The following is a 17,858-nucleotide window of genomic DNA, read 5'->3' on the forward strand; positions in this document are numbered from 1 at the left end:
CTGTGGAGAAAGTCTACGATAATAATGAATTTCTGTTCTGTTTAACAGCTCGTGCACAATTATTTACGTGCACAAAGGCAATTGTTTGCTTCGATGCTACTTATTCTCACTATAGCATGGTGTTAAATTAAATGTAAGAGAACAGAACTTGTAGCACCCTCTGAAGACAAAGCCAAGTAGAAATCTGTTAGCAAGCATTTAAGAGCCTGACAATGTGATACTCTGGTGTCATTTAAGTAGTTTTACCTCAGCCAGTGTCACATCTGCTGAGAAAACTTTCACCCTTTATCACAAAATGCCTGTAGCATTACGTCATTTACTAATCAGACTTGAAAAAATGACTTTAACATGGAAATAATTAAAGCAAGATTACAGTTGAAAATTGATAGCAAACCAATGCAAAACAAAAAGCAAAACAATGGTACTTTAAAAGATATATTTTATTTTATTATTATTATTATTATTATTATTATTATTATTATTAACAACAACAACAATAATAATAATAATAATAATTATTATTATTATTATTTATTTATTTATTTATTTATTTATTTATTTATTTATTTATTATTAATAATATATTTTTTTAAATTATTATTATCTTTTTTTTCTTAGTTTATTTTTTTTGCCTTTATTATTGTTTTTATATGGGTATACTTATTTGCATATACTATGTATTTATTAATCTAATATTAAATAGGATTATAGTAGGAACATAAGAATAAACAAATGTTTTATCATAAGCATCTCCACCATGCAATGTCTTATATGTACTGTCATTATGCTTTGAATTAAATAAAAAAAATAAAAAAAATCAGACTGCACATGTCCTGAGCCCCACATCACTTGGTAAACAATCACTGACTAAAACAAAGCTCTCTCCCCTGGATCTGCCTCTTCCTCTTCCTTCTCAGTTTATTTTTCCCAAAGGAGGAAGTAAAAAAATAATGATTCTTCTTATCCTTCATCCAGCACATACTGTAGCCGGCACACTTGAATAACAGCATGAGTAAGAGTATGCTGAAGAAATCGACCTATTATTTACTTTGCAGCAGTTCCTCCCTTTGTACACACATGCCAGTCTTAAATATTCTTTAAAGAGTAAACGTGTGTGTGTTGAATAACGCAGAGGAAATGTGCACATCCTTTAAAGCCATCAAAGCTTTTTCTTTTTTTCTTTTTTCTCTTTATTTATATCGAACAGCAATACATTGCACAGTTACAAAGAAGAAGAAAAGTTACAGAAAATAAACAATGCAAAAAATTAAATAGAAATAAATCGTATATATAAAAAAAGATTCAAAATCACATTTTATGTTGGACAAAAGGACTAAAAAAGACACAAAATGACCAAAAAAAGACAAAATTAGTAAAAAAAAAAAGAAAAAAAGAAAAATGAGGAACAAAAAGACACAAAATTACTAAAAACAGACACAAAATGATCAAAAAAAGACACAAAATAACTAAAAAAAAAGACACAAAATGACCAAAAATCAAACAAACAGAAGACACAAAAAGACACAAAAAAGACTCAAAATAACTAAAAAAGACACAAAATGACTTACAAAGACACAAAATGACAAAAAAATACACAAAATGACCAAAATTGTTACGCAAACACACAAGACACTGATAAAATAGAGTCACACTGGAATAAAAACCAGAGTTGGATGACAGGCTCACACAAAATCACAAGATCACATTTATGTTGGTTTCTTTTTGGTTCAAAATGTTGATCCAGTAAATCAGAATAAAAAATCAAATATCATTAGGTCATATAGGTGAGGTTGTGCTGAGAAAATATATACCAACATGGCATTTAAACATTTTTTAAGTGGTGTATACGGGCAGGATGAAAAGGATTAAAAAACGAACAAAATAGCCCAAGATTCCATAGAGTTAAATGACACTTCCTCAGCTTTAATAGAAGCCATCAGAGCCCTTTGTCGGGATGGACCACAGACTGTATATAAATAAGGGATGGACACAAAGAGGGCGTATGCTGAGGGAGGGCTGTGACCCTGCAGGCTCCGCCCCCTCTGCATAATGTGCCGGCTTCATTGAAACAAGCAGACAGCAGAAACAGCAGAGCAGCACCGCTCGGGCTTCACGGGACAGCCAGCAAACACACAGAGAAGAAGAAAAAAAAACTCCCAAGTGTGAGAAAACAGGACTGCTAACATGTGTCGAGTGTTGTGAGCGAGGGGACGCGGAGAAGAACTTTTTTCTTTATCTTATTAAAGACTCGGATGGAAATCATTTGGGAATACAGCTTCCTCTCCTCCTCAGCCGCGCTGGTACCCTGAACTCAGACTACAAAGGGACGTGAGCTTTGGCCACACAGTCAAAATGGAAACATTCTTTGTGGAGGTAGGTTTAAATTACTTTCTCCATTCAGTTTTTTTGCATTCGTTTCCTACTTTCAGCGGGACTCTTTAATTTATTTTGGGACCTCGATGGTCTTTGTTTTGTTTTGTTGTGCTGTGCGCGTGCCTCAACCCCAGCTGGTCCAGTTTTAACCTCTGTAAAGTGTTAGTGAACTAATCACTAAAAAACACTTTTTTGACACTTACTTTGCTACGTTTGAGGTCTTTGTGATGCTTTCACGGACACTGAGACATGTAAATATGCCCTACTAGCGCTGGGCTGGTCTACAGGATGCAGCTGTACTGGGAGCTGTAATACCCCAACAAGCCTCACTTACATATCGTCACACTGTTAAAATAATCGTCAATAAAAGTCATTTTTCTTTTTTGCCTAAATCATCTCCTCATGACGTCGGCCACCTATGGTAAAATCACTTCATCCTCAGTTGATCAGATCATGTGATTTTACCCCTTTAAGATCATCACTTCTGTGACAATTTGCCACATTCATAGGCATCAGATAAGAACCCAGCAAAGAAGAGCTAGAGGGAGATTGTTTAGTTATCAGTTTAGTTTATCAGTGTTTTATTGTTGACACTAATATTGGTAACACTTTATTTTGAAGGTGTCTACATAAGAGTGACATTAGCGTGTCATGAACATTAATGACACTTTGAAGTAACATTATTGCTCATGATACTTGTCATGTCATGTTTCTGACAGGCTTGTGTCACTCTTATGTAGACACCTTCAAAATAAAGTGTTACCATATCTTGCTTAAGTCACAAAGGCATGTTCAAAAAATTGCCCAAAAGTAATTTATTTCTCTTAAGTTAAATAATTTACACAGTGTTATTACTATGCCAATAGCCATCCATTGTTACATCCTTTTTGAGTGAAATGATCAATAAATGTCATATGTTGGTGAAGTTTTTGTGTTTCCTGCAAAACTTGAAAAAAATGACTTAGGCGATTATTTTAACAGGGTGACGATTTAAGGACACCATCACTGTGACTGTGACTTTTAAGATCTCTTCTCCAGTTCTGCCAAGACTATCACCTTACTGATAAAAAAAACCCCAAAGACAAACAGGACTCATGATAGCATATATATCTCCATTCTTCTTCTTCTTCTTTTTTTTAAATGTCCTTTGTAGTTTCAGTTTTATGGCAGGTAATCCAGTGCCTGTAAAAGCTGAGTGTGTGCCCATACAGGTTAGATGTGTCATCTGCAAATCAGTCCAGACACAGACACGCTCACACACACGCACACACACACAGGCTGGTATAGGTCTGATTTGTCATCCTGCTCTGACTCACAGTGTGTTAGTGATGTGAGTCTCCTCTCACAGCATCAGCAGCCTTTGACCCTCATGACTCGATGTAGGTGCAGTGTGCCGGAGACAACTCCTGGATCATGCTGGTTCTATACTACACACTTTGAACTGGTAAAAGGTTTAATTAATATTAAACTGATTGAGGTCATTCATCCTTTGACATGCAAGAGATTCATGATTAGAGTTGAAAATTGATAGGTTTAGTGAACAATGGTTCCTGTCAATAAGGGCCATACCTGAGTCCGACACACGTCCCTTTTTATAATAATAATAATAATTATTATTATTATTATAATAATAATAATTATTATTATTATTATTGTTACTATTATTATTATTATTACCATCATAATTTCCCCCTTTTTTTCTTTTTTCTTTTTTTCTCTTATTCTTATTATGAATCTTGTTTTTTTTTTTAATGGTTTTTGGCTTTATTTTTTTATTTTTTTTATTATAATAAGCATCTCCACCATGCAATGTCTTATATGTACTGTCATTATTATTTGTATTCAATTTTTAAAAAATCATCCTTTGACATGCAAGAGATTCATGATGACGAAAGTAAAACTTTGGCACACTTGCAGTTATTATACTCACTTTTTATAATTAATTTGATAATTTGAAAAGAAAAATTGTGCTGGAGTTTCACTTGCACTCTTTTGCAAGACAAAAAAAGACAAAAAAAAACATTTAAAAAATTGTATCATCTAAACTATGTAAAAAAAAAACAACACGTTGGAAAGAAAAATAATTACAGTTTTAGTGCACCTCACAACATAATTTATCAGCATATAGCAGCACTTCCTTTAACATTAGAAAATTATAATTTACATAAAAATGTAAGTGTCGGGGCCATCCGTGTTGTTGACTCAGCAAAATACTATAATACTTAAATAATCAGAGGTATTTGTTGATGCAGAATACTTAAAAATTGCATTAATTGGTCTATCACTAGTTATAATGGTGCCAAACAGTGAGTTTTAGACTCTAGTTGTGTAATGCTGTTTGTTTCAACATTGCAAGAATGGGGAAATGCCTGAATTCTTGTCATTCCTTGGCGAGATGTTGTACTGACTCATTTCTTGACCAAATACCATCTTTTGGTGACTTCAGTCTAAAACTAAAAGCATCAACCTTTAAAAGCCCATACAAACTTTATTTTTCAATATTCTGTTGCATAAACCAACCATGTAGCGAACAGATTGAGGTGAACTGGATTTTGGGTCATAATCTGATTTTATTAGAGTGATATGTCCAGAAGAAGGATATCATCTCAGATCAGCAGAGATCATTGATGTAATTTGTTGTGTGTCCTTCGTTGTGTACCGACTGTGTGAGAGCTCCCCAAAGATTTATTGTTATTCATTGAGGGTGCTTTTGTTTCTTTTTTTTCTAAAGTGGAAGTATATTGCTTTTCATCCTGCTATATAAGCAAAGTGCTTTGCTGCTGTCTGGAATGACAATTTATTTGGCAAGGACAAAGTTTTAAAGTGTAATTTGATCAAAGTATATCAGTTCTGGGGTTTTTTTTTGTCTCAGGACGGCTGTCTGAAGCAAACTCTACCTCTGATCCAGAAACAGTAGAAAAAGCTGTGAAACATGAGTATTTATCGTCACATTATTTTTAATGAAAAACTGCATTAAAATAAATGAATGGACTGCCCTGGTTTTTTAAACTTTGGGGTCATGGAAAGAGACCAGCTTCCTGAACTCGTCAGTGTGACCAGTGTGGATTTAATTAAGCAGGAATTTTGGAAATGAAGTAAGATGAGGATTAAACTCGACCCAGTGAAAACAAGTGCTGCAGGATAAATCTTAGGCCTGATTCATCACTGTGCATCCAGTGAATCAATCAGTCTGACAGCTACCGTGATATATAGATGTCAACATGACTTTTTAAAAACCTTTGCGTATACCTGCATGTTTAGATCTGATTTTCTATCTAAAAAGAGAAGTTTCTCTGGAGATCAGGTTATAGAAGACTTAATATGCCTTTTCTCATATACAGCCTATAATGTTAGTGTCAGATGAGTCAAATAGTGTGTTGAATCTATATAAAAGTCATTTTTTTCTGCTCTTGACTTGACTTGTTTTTTGACATATTTCTATATATGGTCATCTGCTGCAGACATGTTTCTGGAGTGTTTACATTACATAGTGGTGCTATATAAAGCTACATGCTAACCTCAAGGAAGCATGTCATCTTGTTTGCTGATATTGCTAATTTCTTCCCACTTTTGGATAACAGGAACACCTGCAGGAACATGTTTGATTGTGTAGATTTTGTTTAAGAAGCTCTGATTGATGATTTTTCATGGTCGTTACTACAGCTACAGTAGCTACATGCTAATATCAGTGAAATGTAATTGACTGTAATCTTGGCTGCTGATGTTTTTAATTTCTCTACAATTTCAGATCAGTTTCTGGCTGGAAAGTGTTTGAATGTGTAGTTTTTGATTAGAAGCTTTTATTGGCATTATAGTTTCCCTTTAATTAAAAAATAAGAGCAGCCAAGAGTCAGCTTTCCCTTGCACGTCACCGTTGGCGATGGTGAAGATGGTGACGGGGTTAGAGAGTAAGGAGTGGCAGGGTGTGTGCTCAGGGGTTTATCCTGAGAGCCCATCCTGTCCATCAGTGGCCTTTTCCTCTCAGGAGACACAACACCGTAAAACCCTCAGCGACGCTGCCTCCACCCCACACCCAATCCGTCCTCTGAATGAATCTGACCCACTGAACAAACACAAATACCTGCAGTGTGTTAGCGATCTTGTCCGTGCCATCTTCTGTCAGGATTATGGATTTGGTTGTCAGGAAGTCTTACATCTGTGGCTTTTTGTGTGTTTAAACATACAACCCCTGAGATATTTTATGTTAAAAAAAAAAAATTGAATTTTGTGAATTTGGAGTTTACCTATTGAACAAAACAAATATTTTTCTACATGTGGATTCGGTCGTCGTAGACTTTCATGTGTCAGGAAGTCTCACATCTGTGGCTTTTTGTGTGTTTAAACATAGAACCCCTGAGATATTTTATGTCTTTGTGAAGCATCCTGTTGACCAAGTTGAATCCCAGTTATGCACATTTCTAAACTTGGTAATCAGTTCCTTTATAGCAGCAGCTGCTGCTCACTGTAAAGCCACATGAGGACCTTTCCACACCCGTTAACTCCTTCGTTGCATTACACTCCAAATTCCTTTCTCTTAAAGATACTCTGACAGAGGGAATCCCAGATTCCCGGCCCTGACCTCTGAAATTCCCGGTCATGGCCAGCCTGTCATCCATGCATTGTGGAGCTGTGGTGACAAGGCTTTAGGTTTCACACCATCGCCACCGCCCCCCACACACAGACAGACAAATTCTCTCCATCCTGAGACACCCCTCACAGGCCTATGTGCCGTTTATGTCCAGTTCTTTGAAGCCTGAGCCGGGGGTCGGCATGCTCACTAAGCATTCTGGTGAAATGGGTAATGTGAGAAAGGCCAACCTGCTCCGGAGGCTGGACTATTTTTCTACCCAGGGTCTTTTCTACCCAGTTGTCACTTCCTCCAGCTGCCACTTTAGAGGGCTTTAGAGCATCTGAGATCATCGCTCTTCACTTCCAGCCTCGCTGACGGCTGATGGAGTAAGGAAGGAAGTCAGGAAGTAAAGTTAGGATGTAAGGAAGGAAGGAAAGGTACACAAATGGCTAATGGGTCGGGCATTCCTTTGAATTCTTTCTGTCTTACCTTGTAATTAAACTTGAAGTGGTTATTGTGTGCATTTTTGCACCAAATTAGGGGACTTCCAAACAATGCTGCAGACGGATTAACAGCGCCGGTTGTTTCTGAACAAACACAGGGAGGTATTATTAGAGGAGTTGTTTATGTGTGCGTCAGCAGAACTCCTGCAGCTTTGGTACAGTCTGGAGGTGGTTTAATCTGTCACAAGAGCGCTGGGCCTAATTACCAACAGGCATTGTCTGACCACACACCAAATAACATGGATAATCCTTGCTCATAATGACACAGATGCCTGGTGTTAGGGGAGGCGGCTTAGGTTTGGAAACCAACACTCATAAGGAAAATTTGGAATTTTGTGAATTTGGAGTTTAGATATTGAACAAAACAGATATTTTTCTACATGTGGTGTCCGTTTTTAACTGACTGATAATAATCTGGTTTTAGCCTTTTCACCTCACTAGCATGTGTTTGCATTTCTAGTGTCTCTATCAGTAACCTGACCTCTGTCTATCAGCGAGCTGACCGTCACATGGGGAGCGCAGCGCTGTGATAACCTCCTGCTGACACCACGCTGTTGACTTTAGCTTTAACCTGCTACATCACTGAGGCTTTCAGAAAAAAGCTGTATGTGTGTTTGTGGTGTGAAAAGAAAACAGAGCATCTTTCCACCGTTTGTGTATCTGCTGGATCTGTGTATCTACAGATCTGTTACAAAATTAAACAATTTTTTTTTTGGCCCAGGCTTAACCTTACTGTCATGTTTCATTAAAGTCAGGCCAGTAGTTTTTACATGATCATGCTGACAGACAAACAAACAAAAAAGAAAACAAACTCATGTTGATGGACAAAAAGTCCAGCCTCATGGGTGGAGGCTGATTGGAGCTGACCGTATGCTGACTGCTGATGACTCTGGTGTTCAGGTTTTTTTCCCCCACATATTTAAACTTATGATCTCTTTAGATATTTAAAAGTATGATCAGAAATCCTTAGAATTCTCAAAACTTAAACCTAATGTTGAGCCAGCCTTTTTACCCTGGAAACAACAACTCCACTGTAAGGAGAGTGAACATAAGGGATTATCAAAACCACTACAGTCCTAGAAGAGTCTTTGCTCCATGAAGGGACGTGACAACTTTTTTCATGCATGTTGGTCTTGACTGCTTGTTCACTCAGAACCAGCAACCTTTCAGCAATAGTTTTGCTTTTCCCAATACAAATGGGCCAAAGTTCTTCTGTTTCTTTCTTGCTGAAAATGATATGAGAAGATCGATACCACTCTTATTTCTGTAAGTGGTACCAATCTTCTCATCTAACTCTTGGCCAGAAAGTGAGTTGTGCATGACCCAAAAAAATGTCAGACTGTTCCTTTAATAGCTGACCTTCACTGACATCCAGCCTGATTCTAGCTTGCAAACCCCATTAGTCCCACTGCCTCCAGTCTCTTATACGTTCAAAGGAAAATGTCACACTTAATGTTCAGAAGACACTGCTCATAAAAACATATTAGTAACGTTCAATCTACCCTCCAACACCCATCCTTCCTGCCTCTCGACATGTGTGTGTGTGTGTGTGTGTGTGTGTGTGTGTGTGTGTGTGTGTGTGTTCCTATCAGGGCAGTCTTGGGCGTGTCATGCTCGTCTGAAATATGAATCACTTTGGGGCACTTGGGCAAATCACTAATTTTTTTGCCATCTCAACAAGGCTGTGATGAAAGAGAACATCCTCAGCCATTGTCTGCCAAATCTGTGAATATAAAAGGAAAATGAAGAAATCCCTGTACAGTCATGCAGTGTTGTGCCTGAACTTGTAAAAAGCAATGGCTCATTATCTGATGAACTCATCTTGTTCAGTGTAAGAACAACAAGGACTTTCTTCAAGGGAGTTAAGAAGAACCATTATTTAAATGTTTAAACATGTTGTAAACACTTTAGGATTACTGAAAGAAGACGTTTCAGATTTCTTTCTTGATGAGTTCATGAGAAGATGATGCATCTCTGTACAGTAAATATGCAGCTGAGGCCAGAAGTCAGTTAGCTTAGCTTAGATTTGAAAACAAAGGGAAACTTTGGCTCTGTCCAAAGGTAACAAAATCCACCTACCCGCAGCTCTAAAGTCCACTAATTAACACACTATGTCTCGTTTGTTTAACATCTGGCTAAGCTAAGCTAAGATAAGCTAAGCTAAGCTAAGCTAAGCTAATCACCTGCTGGCTCTGGCTTCATATTTAGCATTAAACTCTCAACAACAAGAAAGCAAACAAGTGTATTTCTTAAAATCCTTCTCTATTCTTTTCACCTCCCAACATTTATAGTGAAATAATAAATTGCAGAAACAGAGATTTCTGAATGATATGTTGTTTGTGACCTCTGTCCGCCCTGTTTTCTTCTCCATGTCTCAGTAAGATTTTCATATCCAGCAGGTGAATCTGGACTCTAAACCAGATCAATCCCGCCACTCTACAAACACAACATTTTTTATTTTCCACCAGATTAGCGTGCCCTGTATTTGTGCAGCAGAAATTCCTACGCAGAGAGAATTAAAGTTGCTGTTTATTATTGCTGCTTACCACACACAATAAATGTCTGTTGGCCTTCACCTTGGCTGCCCCACCTGACAGTCACAGTGAGCTGGTAATGAGTGTAGCCTAAATCCTCTCAGTTCAGAGGTCTCGTCTGGCAGCTTAATAACAGCCAACCTGTGATTACTGCTCCCAGGCCAGATGTTGACTTTCCTTTTTTAGCCCCCTATGATTACTGCGCACAGAGGCAGCCTATTACGGGACGTCTCTGCACACTTTCCTGTATATTACACTGCAAAAACCAACTGACAAAAAATAAGAAATAAATAACTAGAATTGAGCAAATACATGTTTGAAACAAGTAAAATTATCTGCCAGTGCAGTAAGTCCATTTTTCTTTGTAAGAATTCTTTAAATAAGTAAAAAAAATTTATATCTAGGCACTGGAAAAGTCAAAATATTGGAATAAGTCAAGATATACTTATTTTAAGCAATTGTGGCCTGAATAGCCCGACTATATTAAAATAAGCCAGCAATACATGAAACTGGCATGTTTTGGTGGTAGAAAATGCTTTTTAAATAGTATTCAACCTACATGCAATTAGGAACCAATATTTTAGGTAAAAACTCACCATATTCAACGGTTGAATAGCTTGAAAAGCATGAAAAAGCTCACAATGTCAATCATAAAAAGAAGTCAAACAATAAGATAATTAAATAAGCACATAATACTACTACTCATAATTAAATAAGCACATAATATTAATACTTATAATTAAATAAACACATAAAGCTATGGTCAGTGGTTAAATTATACTCAAAACAATATAATTAAGATACTATTGCTAGATATAAGAAGAAAATACATGGTAAGTTTCATGTTTTTTTGCAGTGTACATTTCCCTATGCATGTAAGTTAAACACATTGCCAGAAACCACAGGGGAATATAGCCTAAGGGTAAAGAAATATTTCAAAAACTATAAAATTGTTGACGCCCTCGTGATGATGTTGCTGCTACAGTTGTAATTTCAGCACTAATAGCATGAGGAACACCCTGCCGGCCATAAGTACACGTCCCACGCTGCATGAGTCTCGACTGCTGTGGCCTGAAGAGTCTAACTGGCACTTTGGTGCTTATAAGAAACAAACAACACAGCATGGCACAATCCACAGTTATGACCTGTAAGCTTTCCCATCCATCCCATGTCTGTTTTATTAGACATGAGTGTGTGTGGTTTGGCCTGGGGCTGTTTGTCAGACACTGAGACTCACATGTGGAGAAATGTTCCAGGTTTTCAAGACTCTGCTTGTGTTTATTTCTCACACTTGAACCGTCACATTCAGACTACAAAAATACTCCCACATTTCCCAGCAAGAGACGAAAAAGATGGCAGTTTTTCTTAGTCTTTCTGCAGACTGAGTCACTTCTGGAGAACCACATACATATATCCAATGTGTCCAGTCGTTACATCATCCTGACCACCAGTGCTCCGCTCCCTTCTTACCATTATAGATTATCCATATAAATTATGAACTTTAAATGTGATGTATGTGCTTGTTCAGTTGCTGATACAGCTCCAGAGAGGTGCAGACTGCAGCAAAATGCTAATCAATTGAACTGCTGACTTCTTAGTAACCGGTTAATACAAAATGTAAAAAAAAAAAAAAGGAAAAAAAGACTACATTCACTACACTACAATTTTTACATTTTCAAAAAAAATGTTGCAATATTTATTGCAGGTTGTTAAATCCAACTAACGGTGGCAAACCCAATATATTTGATTTGTTTTCAGATTCAGAATTAGCATACTTAATTAGTCCCAGAAGGGTAATTCAGTTTTACAGTCAGCCTGTCCATAGTACAAAATATATATATTAAAAAACAAACAAAAGCAGTAGAAGAAAATTCTGACATTTAAGAAGCTTTTGGCATTTTTACTCCATCGACTTATTTATTATCAAAATTAGAGCGGCAAATATTACTTGCCTTATGGACCGGTTGATCGACAGAAAAATATTCATTTTAAAATCGATTAATTATTAAAGAAAATTTTCATGTAAAAATAGCAACTGTTTTATGTCATATTAAACTGAATATCTTTGGGTTTTGGACTGACAAAATAAGACTTTTAAGTAATCACTGTGGACTTTAGGGAATTTGAAAAAGGACATTTTTCACTATCTTTGGACTTTTTATGGACCAAACAACTAATCAAGAAAATAATCAGCAGAGAAAATAATAATAAGAATATTCATGAGATGCAACCCTAATCAAAAAGCTATGATGTTAAACAGAAAAAAGCAGGCACAATACATATGTATTGCATCATGTTTTTTGTATTTTAGTTCATCTAACCTAACCCTAACCCTGCTGTTTTACATGTTTTTTTAATTTTGGACATGTGTTGTACTGCTGACACAAATGATTGTGTCAGCAGTACAACACATGTCCAAAATATTAAAAAAACATGTAAAACAGCAGGATCCTCATGAGCGATCGATGTGGGTCAGTGTGAGGTGTGAGTGAAGGTCAAAGGCAGTGAAACAGGAGCAGGTCATCGATGGCACACACACACACACACACACACACACACACAGGCTCAGTCTCTGACAGTCCTGACTGAGCAGCATTCCTGAAATATCTCCGGGATTCCTGCTGTGTGACCCCACAACAGTCCACAGAGGAACATGAGAGGAGCAGATATGCTGATGGAGGACAGGAGGAGGAATGCCAGGTGGCTGTGTAGATATTTAAAATCATGAAGCTTAGCTGACAATCCAATCAGACATGCTGTAATCGCATCATTTGCTGCCTCTTCGTCTCGTCCCGGAACCCATTCTGATGTCAGGAACAGTATCATAACCCCGAGCACAGGATCATAGAAATACTTTGATCGCCCTCGAACAGCAGTGGAAGGAAAATATGTCCACACGGGATAACAATGTAAAGCAGGCTAGTGTGCCAAGAGTCTCTCTAAAGTGCTCCTCTTCCTCTTTCTGGGCTCCTGAAGACATAATTTGTTATGCAAATTCCCCTCAATGTACTCATTAGCAGGTGATGACGGGGGGGAGCTGCTTGTTAACCCCCCGGACACACTAACTACTTCACACACAGCGTGCACACAATCACAAACTTGCACATATTTGCTTAACTTGCAAGAGGAATTTTGTGAGTGTGATTAAAAACAATCTAAAAGCTCGTGATTACAGCAAATTGCTGGTGCGTTGCATGTGTTTGATTCCTATTAACCCAGTGACACAGTTGCATTCATAACTTCATCATCCGCAGACATTCTGCTTTAACAAAAACAGTCTATGAATATGCAAATGAAGCATGGGTTAAGTGATGAGGCTGCTGCCTCCGGGCCATCCTGCTTTAAATCTGTTTATAGCTCTCTCAGCGGGGGGTTCACGCTGCTCCTCACAGTCAAGAACAATTGATAAACTGCACCCTTTCTCCCCCTTTTTCCTCTACTCCCTCCTCCTCCACCACAGAGTGAGGAAAGCCCTGCTCTCAGGGGACTCCTCCTCCTCCATTAGCTAATTTCTGATCAGCTGCTACCTCCATCATTTATTCATACGTCTTCCAGCACAGATGCTGAAGGTTGCCTTTAATCATCTGATTTCTCCCCTCGGTCACACCGACCCTGCCCTGCCCCGCCCTCGCCCCATGCTGGCTGAGGGCACCAGCAGGCAGACGTTACAGTGGCAACGAGGAAACAAAGAAACAAGGAAATGTAAAGTGGCAATGCAGACGCACACTTGTATTAAACCGCTGTTAGTTATTCTTAATTTATTCTTCATACTGGTCTGTAATTATATCCAACAGGATGGGAGTGATGAGAGTTGCCTGGTGGTTGCAGAAGCTTTTGCCAGAGGGCTTCATGGCTGAATCCTTTGAAAATTGTTGCAGGATTTTTTTTTAATAACTGCAACTGACGAGGCCTTGAAAATGGCACTTAACCCCTGATTGGCTGAGAGGAGCAGCTCTGAAGAACAGTTGAAAAATATATAAATATTAAGGATGCTAATAATTTAGATAAGATAAGATAAGATAAGACTTTATTGTGACATTTAGCTGCCACAGCAGCTCAAGGTACAGGCACATAGATATAAAAGACAGATTAAATAATATAAAATAATAATAATAAAATAAGACATAAACATACATTCTATACACATTATATACACACATTTTGGCTTTTTGGAAATTATTATTAATATCTATTTTTTGTGTTTGTTTTCCTGAGAGTACTTTGCATTTTTACAGATTAAATGTTAACTTCCAATACGAATTTCGACAGTTAAACAATTCACTCGTGTTAATTTAGCACAGACAAGTTGAGTTTAAGCTCTTTTTTTCTGCAAAATCCTCCCAGATGGGTGAACTGGCACTCAGTTGCCAGATTGTTTGTTAACGGTTGAAGGGTCGGCTATCGGCCAGAAAAAACAAAATCAAAATAAGCATCCCTTGTTAAAATATAAATATGCACCTATAATACGACACATTGCAATTCAGTTAATTTTCATAGATTAAAACAAAATCAGCATCCTGAAAACCAAGCTGATGTTGCTGTGATCAGACCGTGAATAATTGTCTTTCAGCGTTCAGCGTCTGTTGAGGTTTTGATGTTTGTAGGACGTCCAGCTTTTGCCCGACTGGAAAGCTTGTGGCCCATGACCCAGAGGGACCTTTGCCCAGATTCCCCTCCCAGCTGCAGTTGGTTAATCTCGCCAGCTACTTGGCGGATTCCTCCTCATTCCACTCACTCAGCATAGAGGAGATTTAGTTACAATCCCTGAATTTGGCTATTCTCCCTTTTTATGGACAAGAACTCCTGCATTGTTACCTGTTGTATGTATCAAGTAGAACATTTCTAAGGAAATTTTGAGTGTGCTTGACTCTGTCCCGTGACTCACCCATACATTATTGACACTGCCGAGTAGTTTACAGTATATTATCTCTACCGTTGCTTAGGTTTGTGACAGATGAAGCTTTTAACATGTGTGTTCATGAGAGAACAAATAAGCTGTTAAAAATCTACGCATTGAAGTGTGGTGTAGATGCTGAATTGCCCAAAATGTTTTTTTTGACAGTCATTTTTTATTAAAAAAGAGAGTTCAACGCCCAAACTATAACGCTGACAGCTTTAGCAGACGAATGTGAGTGAGAATACAAATTTTCCTACGTTTCCATATATAAATTATTTCTGTTTGCTTGGTATCTGCGGCCTCAAGCGCAGTTTCCAAATTTATTTTTTGACAAATTTTTCTCTCCCTCTCCACTCTAGCAATGATGTCATCCACTCTAGCTTCTCCATAGGGTAACATGGGGGGATTTCTTTGCATGTTTTTGCCGAATAATTTGAAAACCGTTTGCCGAAACCCTTTGAAAATTCATAGCACACTTGTCATGGCCGACCCGCCGATTTGATACCTTTTTAGTGTATGTGCAACCAAAACTCTGGGGGGAGTAGTTGACCTAAAAAAACACGGAAGAAACGGAAGAATAAGAAGAAGTCCAGTGGACAGTATATAGTGTGCTCTTACAAGCACACTCAATTACAACCACATTAAAAAGCCCAATTTATGAAATATATCTGAACAATTTTACTGACAAAACATGGACACCCACTCTGGCAACATGCAAGTGTCAATATGCTGTTTGACCTGTTAAACGCAGGCGATCCATCCAGCCAGTGTTTTGGACCACACATCCATCCAATTGAGGTCACAAAGGGTTAGTGACTCGGCCTTATGCCTCTCCATTGTCATGATAATGCTATTATGTCCTGGTATTTGAAGTGAAATTGGAGTGGTGGACTACGGGCCTATATTACTCTTTGCCTGAACTGAAATGCTACAACATTGCGTCATGTTGTAATCCTACTGCTATTTTCTTAGCGTCACCAGCTTTATTGTCCTTTAGTTACAGAGCTGTGCAGTCAGCTTTAAAAACACATGTCAACCGTGTTTTTGTTATTGCCCTCACTAGGGCCGATATAAAAGATATATCGATATATTTTTAAATGTGATATGGAATTAGACGCATATATATCGATATAGTTCAAATTTGCACTGTGATCCTTGCTCCAGGCAAGCTATGGCTTTTACTTAAGATATTTTTTCAATTGAATGTTTTTATGGACCTTTAATTTAAGTTATACTGTTGTTTTACAGTATTTATGTTCACTTAAATAAACGGTTTCAATAAAACTACTTGTGACATGTCATATTTGACTTTGACTGAACATTTGCTCTCACTTTGCGATAAAATATCAGGATATATATCGTTTATCGATATTCAATTCAATATATCAGGATATGACTTTTGGTCCATATCGCCCAGCCCTAATCCTCACTGCCAGAAGGGGACTAAAAGCTCTAAATTTATAAACCAGAAGAATAAAATATATTTATCTTAAAACAGGAGAAGAAAAAATGAGCATGGCAGCATGGGATGAATAGAAAAATGAGCTTTGTTTTTTACCATTTACTTCTAAATTAGATGCAGGAAGTTATTGAGAACTTTGAGTTTATTCTGATCTTTTTATGTTTGGGAGGAATGAGTTATCTGCTGTGGGGGGGCATTTGGAACTGTCTTCCCTGCACAAGGGAATGTCCCACTTACTCATCTTTTAAAGGAAATCTGAAACAATGGCTGAAATCGCATCAAAAGTGTGACCACTAACTGGACTTGAGACGAATTGAACATTACTTTTTATTGCATAGTTATATCCTGTCTGGGTCTGGTATGTATTGTGTTGTGTGTGTGTTGTCTCCTCTATTTGTATTTTACCTATGTATTTGCTGTCTTTTATATTTGTATTTATTTTTATTTTTTTAGGGACTACGGATGCAAACTAGCAGCTTTGCTATAATCCGGCATATTTACAAAGATGTTTTTCGATGTTCATTAATGTTCACTGTCCCTATCCAAAAATAAAGTATTAATCTAAACTAAACTATTGTCTTTTGACAAACACGATTGCAAAACAAATGATCATGAATGAGCCCACGAAAGAAAGGACACTTGAGGAGTACAAGTGAAAGCAGCAACAGCTCGAGTTTCTTTTGGACGAACGTGTTCCTGGTGGATACGTTCCGGTGTTACGTTTATCTTTGAACAACAAATGAGATGCTTGTCAGGAATCCAGCTGGATGTGCTCGTCTCCCAGCCAGGCATCGGTCCTGGCCCGCAGTCAGCCCAACCCGCAGCACTGCTGTCCGCCGGGCAGGCGTTCACTCAGCGCTTCTCGAAACCGCACTATGATCCAAGAAATTGGCTTATCATAACTAACTGTTCAACCGTGTCCAAGTCAGGATGGGTTAATTAGCTTTCTTTTGTTCCGACTGATGCGATCACCCGATACCGCCTCCGCTCATGCTGCGCCAGACGGCAGAGAAAGAGCCGTGGCACCTTGTACTGTGTATGCCCTTAAATATTTAAGGCTCATTCATTAGCAAATCTCTGAGCTGGATGTCATTATTATACAAGCTGCAGAAACTCAAGCCTCCAACTCTGGGATCACATCATTCAGCCCGAGTGGCTTCTGTGTCAGAGAGCATGATGGGACGTCGGCGTGTGGCCTGTTTTGGAGGGTCAGATTACTATTGTCAGCACGGTTCTGCTTCAGCAGTGCTACACATGCCCAGTGACATGCAGCATTAAGAATTTGAAATAAGCTCGAGCTGGAAATGCCATGGTAGCGGTTGAGCTACTTTTTAATGGAGCTGTTAGAACATCTGGTTAGCAGAGGCACAGGAGTGGGGGTTAACTTTAGCATTAAACCCAGTGAAGGCTGTGCTTCATTATAAGATTAACACTGTACTTATAATGCAACAAGTACTAGGGTTGTCACGATACTAAAATTTTCAACTCGATACCGATACTCTGGAAAATATTTGATACC

General features: G+C 38.0%; 1 protein-coding gene across 1 annotated transcript in view; it reads left to right on the plus strand.

Moving 5' to 3' along the window:
• Positions 1-1,996: 1,996 nt before the first annotated feature.
• Positions 1,997-17,858, plus strand: part of myo10l3 (myosin X, like 3) — an 84,543-nt gene continuing 68,681 nt past the window's right edge. The window contains exon 1 of the mRNA XM_059342993.1: positions 1,997-2,373. Within this exon, the coding sequence (XP_059198976.1) occupies positions 2,353-2,373 (21 nt within the window). The 5' untranslated portion in view covers positions 1,997-2,352. The remainder of the gene's footprint in view (positions 2,374-17,858) is intronic.

This window comes from Centropristis striata, chromosome 10, assembly GCF_030273125.1.
Source record: "Centropristis striata isolate RG_2023a ecotype Rhode Island chromosome 10, C.striata_1.0, whole genome shotgun sequence".
NCBI lineage: Eukaryota > Metazoa > Chordata > Actinopteri > Perciformes > Serranidae > Centropristis > Centropristis striata.